The sequence below is a fragment of the Triticum aestivum genome, chromosome 5B (assembly GCF_018294505.1).
Source record: "Triticum aestivum cultivar Chinese Spring chromosome 5B, IWGSC CS RefSeq v2.1, whole genome shotgun sequence".
NCBI lineage: Eukaryota > Viridiplantae > Streptophyta > Magnoliopsida > Poales > Poaceae > Triticum > Triticum aestivum.
In genome coordinates this window covers 592,327,396-592,334,098 of record NC_057807.1, presented here as the reverse complement: position 1 = coordinate 592,334,098, position 6,703 = coordinate 592,327,396, and the positions used below count along the sequence as shown (strand labels likewise).

Below are 6,703 nucleotides of genomic sequence, written 5' to 3'. Positions count from 1 at the left end.
GCAGGAGCATGATCATGCCATGACGAGACATTTGCTCTTTATGCTACCTAACACGGGACGAATGTTTCATGGTGATCTTCGCCTTAGACTGCCTCGCTTTGGTGGAATGATTAAACTCTTCTGTCTATTGGATCTGTGGTGGCATACATCAAACACGCGGCTTCGGGCGATCTTCAAGCATGTTGATCGGCAATCTAATGGTTTAGTTCATGTATGTTCTAGTTAAGTCTTTTATGAACTCTAGTGGTCTTTCTATTTTTCATTCTACTCCAGTGTGTATCCAGGACACTCTTTGTAGTGTTGCTTGGTTAATAAAGTGTCATCGTTCTCTAAAAATACTATGACTTAGAATTTTGATAATTCAAACTCTTTTACTTGAGTTGGAGAAATTATCCAGCCTAATAGCATGGGGGGAGACCACAATAGAAACACAACTCTTATGGTTCAAAAGTAGAAAAATTGAAGGTAGAGATGGATGCCCCAGATTAGCACGCGAGAGATGATGGGTGGATAACACCCCCTCTCCACAGGTCTTCAACCTTCTTATAGTGTCTGTTCTCCCTTATCAGCCTTGACGACATGTTTCGTCCGCCATAGGAGCGAGGCTATTTGCAACAAGGATATAAAACCAAAGATAATTGTGATGAGAAAAAAAGAAGCATGTGGTACTAGGCTTCTTCCCCAAATATTTCTCCAGTTCATGATCATTTATGGAACGCTTTAGTGGCAATCCTATGGAATACCGTGGTACCCATCCATTGCTAATGAGGATACCACACATGCCTCCACTGCCATGCTGCACCGTGATCTAAGAGCGTCAAATAATTTCACTTAGTCGTCAATCTACTCTACTTCGCTGCTAGATTATGACGCATCAACGAGAAGCTGCCTCCTCTTTACTCACCAGGTACGTTGGTGTGCGTAAATGTCACAGAATAAAGCCTAAGATTTCCTAACATCTAAGTGAATGTTTTGAGCCACCATTTTTCGAGGTTCATGTGGGGGTGGAAAGATTAATTAAGATGAAATAAGATAGCTAACACCAACGAGTCACACTAGCTACATCAGTTGATCATGGATTTAGCATACCACCTCAGAATAGTCTACGTGGCCCCTTGTTTTTACTACAATTTGATATAGTGAATTCAGTAATGCAGACAACCCTTTTTAAAGCGCTTTTAAAGCCCCTGACTCTCAAAAAGAGCTGGAGGTTTTGCCTCAACTCATTCCATGAATGTTGTTTCATTCTCGAAAGATTTCATCCCTCGCTCGGTCGTTAAGGTGGGGTGAAAACTGCAATTAATGCTCTATCTCCATCATAGAATATGGGATACTACCTTTCAATGGCCTCGCATCCCCAGAGCCTCAGACTGGCCTGCCCTTCCAATCGGGGTTATAACGGGTCCGGTATCAGCAACACCAGCCAATCGTGTTGGTACGGTGATATTGTAGGTTCGATCCCTACTAAGCCCATCTGACCTGCTTAATCAATGACTCCGGTAGTCACCTGAACCACTCTCTCAGATAGCCCACAGCCTCTCTTCTGGATGCGAAAGAAGATTCGATCAACGTACAAGGTTTGCCTTCTTGTGAGAAGGAGGGCTCTGAATTGTGTTCTCAGTGCAAAGGGAGTCTTTGAGAAGGTTCAACGACTTATGCATAAAAAAATCTCAATAAAAATGGCACAAAATATCCGTGTTTCGGTAAGATCATTTATATGAATATTGTGGTGAAAAGTTAACTACCGATCTAAAGTGAGCCAAAGAAAGGCAGTAGATATACTGTGTCAATTGAAGACCATCTAAGGCCTTGTTTGTTTCATCAGATTTAATTAACAGATCCTCGTTGAAAAAAATCAGAAGCTGAAACAAAGTATGTGGAATATGCTTTGCCAGTGAAGCTGAATCCATTTTCAGTGGAATTTCTGAAGCACGTGTACTTCAGTGGCAAAGCTCACTTTTGCCGGTGAAATGAATCCACGGGATCCGAGGCCAACTGAAGTTGAAGTTGAAACAAACAGGGCCCAAGTCACGTGAGATTTCTGTCTACCGTGAGTGGAGAGAATGAAGATCAAACCAGAGAACTAACACCCGCAACATTTTTCCATCAGCAAACACATACTAGTATTTCATAAACAATGCAGAAGACATCCATGTTTTTTTGTAACAACATTTATGTTGCAAATATTATGATGAAAAGAGCGTGACCATATATCCGAATATGTTGGACTAATAGTTGTCTTGTCTAAAGTAAACGAAGAAAACTTTTCATAGTAGATCTATCAAAAATGCTAGACGTACGTGAAACTTTTACAAGAATTAACGGACTAACCTTCTACTCTCACTAATCGCTTCCACTCTGATTTTCAGGGTGGGTCCCGCTTCATCTTAACAACCAATCAACACACTCCATCTCAGCCTAGCCCGTAAAACTCCTGTAAAACCACTGCAGATGTAGCATTGCTGGTAGATCTATGGTGCCAATTAAAAAGAGCTTCTGTATCTATCTTCGACACATGATAGCTTTTATCACTCGGTTTCAGAAGGGTCGAGGACGTGACCGGCAAAGACCACCGCACGGGACACCTCCTCAACTATGTAGAAGGCAAATGGATGGTCTGCTACAAAATCAACAGGCACGGACGGAGGGGTCCAACAATATAATACGGTCATGACGGCGGTGAATGCAGCCGCCTCGGTGCCTTCCTCGTTCACTTCCACAACCGCCCTGTGAAACACATCCTCTACCCGCAGCGGCACGTCGTTTCCGGCCGAGTCCTTGTCCACCATGTCAGACAGATCGGCCTCCCCGCTGAACGCCGCCCGGAGCCCCAAGCTCTCGAGAACTTTCTTCATGCTACAGAAGAAGGACAGCTTGAACTTGGGTAGCCGGAGCTTGGTCACGCTCCTAGACTGAGTCGGCAGGTGGTCGAACAGGAAGCTTGGCCCGCCGGTCGCCATCTCGTCGGCAAGGCTACGCAGCCCGTCTCGCGCGGTCGGGAGGAAGACACACATCGAATAAGTGGCGCCGTTGTTGGCCGCCTTCTTGTAGGGGAGCTTAAGCACCTTGAACCCGTCAAATGTGGACACCAGGTACTTGTCGCGTCCGTTTCCGTCCATGAAGGGCACGCGGACGGTGCTGCCGTCGAGGCGGTGGAACGTGTCGTCTTTGGTGCGGCTCTTGCTGAAGGCGTTCTCCCACTTGCCCTTGATGTAGATGGCATTGGTAAGCACGAGCCTGGTGTGGCCGTGCACTGAGCCCCGTGGTAGGACGGAGGTGATGAGCTTCTTCGTGGCCTTGGCGACCCACCGGTTGATCTCCTTCCTCGCATCCTCCGGCTGCATGCATCAGGAGACAGATCGTTCAGGGTTAAAACTTGAAATCAAAAGATTTGAGATCTCAATATATTTTTACAGATCGATGGCATCGCTGAATAAGTATTTAGTATTGTACTGGCCTTTCTCACAAAGTCGACGGCGCGTGCGTCCGCCTTGTAGGACTTGACGGCGGCCTTCCGGTAGGCCGGCTTCAGCGGCAGATCTTTGTGGCACCACACGCTGCACGCGGACGTAACGACCAGCGGGCCGGAGGGATCGTCGGCGGCGAGGGCGTGCTTGGACACTAGTCGCATGACCGCCGCGACCTCGTCGCGCGACGTCGCACCGAGCACGGCCAGGATCTCGTCCAGAGTGTCGCCCTGGGCGCCGGCCGCCAGGAGGCCCAAGGCGGTGTAGATGGACAGCGGCGAGAACATGATGTTCTGGCCCTCGTACTCCTCGCGGCCTGAGAATTTTTTGGAGAGGCGGAGGGCGAGCGCCGTCAGGCCGTCGGAGTCGGCAGGCGTCCTGCGAGCCTTCTTGCTTGGGCGCCTCGCCGCCTTCTCCATGGTGCCCAGGGCCGGTCCTGAGGTTTCGGGGGCCCGGGGCGAAACTAGAATATGGGGGCCCTTAAGACAAACATAAAAGTAATTATATATATAATAATATAATTTCTTGGTGACTTTCGACATACGACTTAGCCCCTCGCCTCTCGGTGACAGGGTGTGGTCATCCAAATATCAGTTGTGACCGGTGACACGTAAGTCCTGAGGGCGTTCAGGACTCAGGAGAAGCATCGCATGAGGCAGTAACATATCGTCCTGCGTGCATGTCCAGTCTCATGTGGCGTCATGTTGCTTCCCGCTTGAACAGCAACACTCTGCGCTACTACTTTGGTTGTACTAGCTCGTATTAACTAACATGTATACGATGCATATTTTCTGAATATTATGCCTAATGCATTTTAATAAACTCACAGTAATTAAAGATCTCAGTTACCTATGTATCACAAAAAATATGTTCAGAAAAGTACATACCTCTCTACTTTTCTTGGCACCTCGTTCATCTTCAGGAAGTGACATCTCAAATCCTTGCACGGAATTGAGCCGAGATTTCGTGCTGTATTATATTGTTATTACCTGCGAAATCAGCAAGAGTTCTTAGGATTAGGACTGTAGTACTCAATGAAAATAGTAATACAGTAATACAAATGAAATTAGAAGAGAAACTAATCTGATATAATTATACTATTTGTTTGAATTGTGATGGGGGTGACATGAATCCCCTAGCCATAATTCTGTCGTCCACACAATCGCCGATCTAAACCTTGGGTGGATCCAAAAAACTGAAACATCTATAAACCCTAAGATAAATAAGAGAATTTTGATATGAGACGTACCTATATATCAACTTCAGATCCATTAGACGGATGGATTGGCTGGGACGGTTTCGTAAAGATCAGAGCTGTAGAGGAATAATCAATTTTAGAGAGGAGGCAAGTGGCGGCGGATGACTGTTTTCGGCGGCGGCGGCTGCGAGCCTCAAAGCGAATCGATCAGCACGATCCGCCGGCGTGTATGTGCGTGAGGAAGGACTATAGCAGTGCGCCTGTGTGCTACTACTCGGGCCAGGCCTTGTTTCATTTTTTTTCCTGCGCATGCGTAGCCCAGTACGAAGTAGAGCACCCTGGTGGGGGCCCCTTCCCTTTGCGGGGCCCGGGGCGGCCGCCCCGCTCGCCCCCCCGCAGGACCGGGCCTGATGGTGCCCTACAGCCCTAGCGATAGCTTGCCGAGTCAAATTAAAGAGGCGGCGCAGGGTGTTCACCTCTTTTTATAGCGTTTATTGCTAGTTTTAATTCGCCAGGAAACATAAATAAGGGCGGTGCTTATGTATGCATGGCATGTGCAATGCAAATATACGGCATTACTAACATTTTACTTTAGGTACGTACTGTATCTTCTATCTATCGTATTAAGATTGCAGAATTTTATTTGAGAGACAGGAAATAACGGAACGTTGTTATAATAGTCAAATAGTATATAAAAAGAAGAAGTTTGAGTTTTTTTTTACAGTTTTGGAAAATCTCACGTAGATGATTTTTAGTTATGGACAATTTGGCTAAAGCACCACACGAGTCAAAAATTCAGTCTTTTGTGCACATCTGAAGGATCAGACCATCGGTCTCTCATCTACTTTTTGTTGATGATTCTTTTTACGGGGATTGTTGATGATTTTCTAATCCTGATGAAAGTGGATATAAATAATGTAACCTCATTAAGACAGGTACTATATGATTATTGCGCAAGCTCGAGGCGAGTCCCAATGTTAATGTACTCCCTCCGTTCTTAAATATTTGTCTTTTTAGAGATTTTAAATGGACTACTACATATGGATGTATATAAACATATTTTAGAGTGTAGATTCACTCATTTTGCTCCTTATGTAGTCACTGTTAAAATCTCTAAAAAGATAAATATTTAGGAACGAAGAGAGTACGTTAAAGTCCAAGTGTGTGCAGAACTAAATATCATAACAGAGGCTCTCTTTGATACTTATCTTGGGCTCCCATCAATGATCGGTTTAAATAAGAGTGACAGCTTCACCCACTTAGTAGAGAGGGTAGTAAATCGCCTCAATGGATGGAATGAAAAGTTGTTGTCCTTCGGGGGTAAGGAGATTTTGCTGAAAACTATTATTCAATCAATTTATGTGTGTTGCTATGGCTGTGTTCAAGATACTGAAGAAGATTTGTAAAGAGATCATTGATGCTACGACAACGTTTTGGTGGGGAGATACAGAGGAAGAGAAGAAAATGCACTGGGTGGCTTGATGGAAAATGTGCCTCCCCAAGGCGAGAGGTAGTATGGGATTCAGGGATCTCCATGCTTTTAACTTGGCAATGTTGGCAAAACAAAGTTGGAGAATGATCTCACACCCTGAAACCTTATGTGCCTGTGTGCTTAAAGCTAAATATTTACTGGATCGTAATATAGTACTCAAAGTAGAACTGAACAAAGGCTCATCCTACACGTGGCAAAGTATCTTCGCTGGACTACAAACTTCTAGGAGAGGCCACATATGCAGAGTTGGAACTGGTGAGAAAATCAATATATGGGAGGATCATTGGATCCCCTCAAGTCCAACGAGGATGGTGTTCACAAGAAGAGGAAGCACACTGTTGAGAACAGTTGATGAGTTGATATTGCGTGACATGAAGAGGTGGGATGAGGAGCTCATCAGAAGTATCTTTCTTCCGGTAGATGCTGAGAATATACTTAAAATGGAGTAAATAGCAAAAACCACCCACATTACTGGCTAGGGTTACAAAAAACTACCCTTTTTTTTATTTCTCAAAACGCTACCACTATTTTGGTTGGCTCTTCCAA

General features: G+C 45.3%; 1 protein-coding gene across 1 annotated transcript; it reads right to left on the bottom strand.

The window, feature by feature from the left end:
- Positions 1–2,241: 2,241 nt before the first annotated feature.
- LOC123117058 (serpin-Z2B-like) lies at positions 2,242–4,951 on the bottom strand. Its single transcript, XM_044537907.1, has 3 exons — positions 4,717–4,951; positions 3,458–4,456; positions 2,242–3,338 (listed from the first exon to the last, which is right to left on the bottom strand). Exons 2-3 carry the CDS (start codon positions 4,007–4,009, stop codon positions 2,529–2,531), a joined length of 1,362 nt encoding a protein of 453 aa, XP_044393842.1. The 5' UTR covers positions 4,010–4,456; positions 4,717–4,951; the 3' UTR covers positions 2,242–2,528.
- Positions 4,952–6,703: the final 1,752 nt, after the last annotated feature.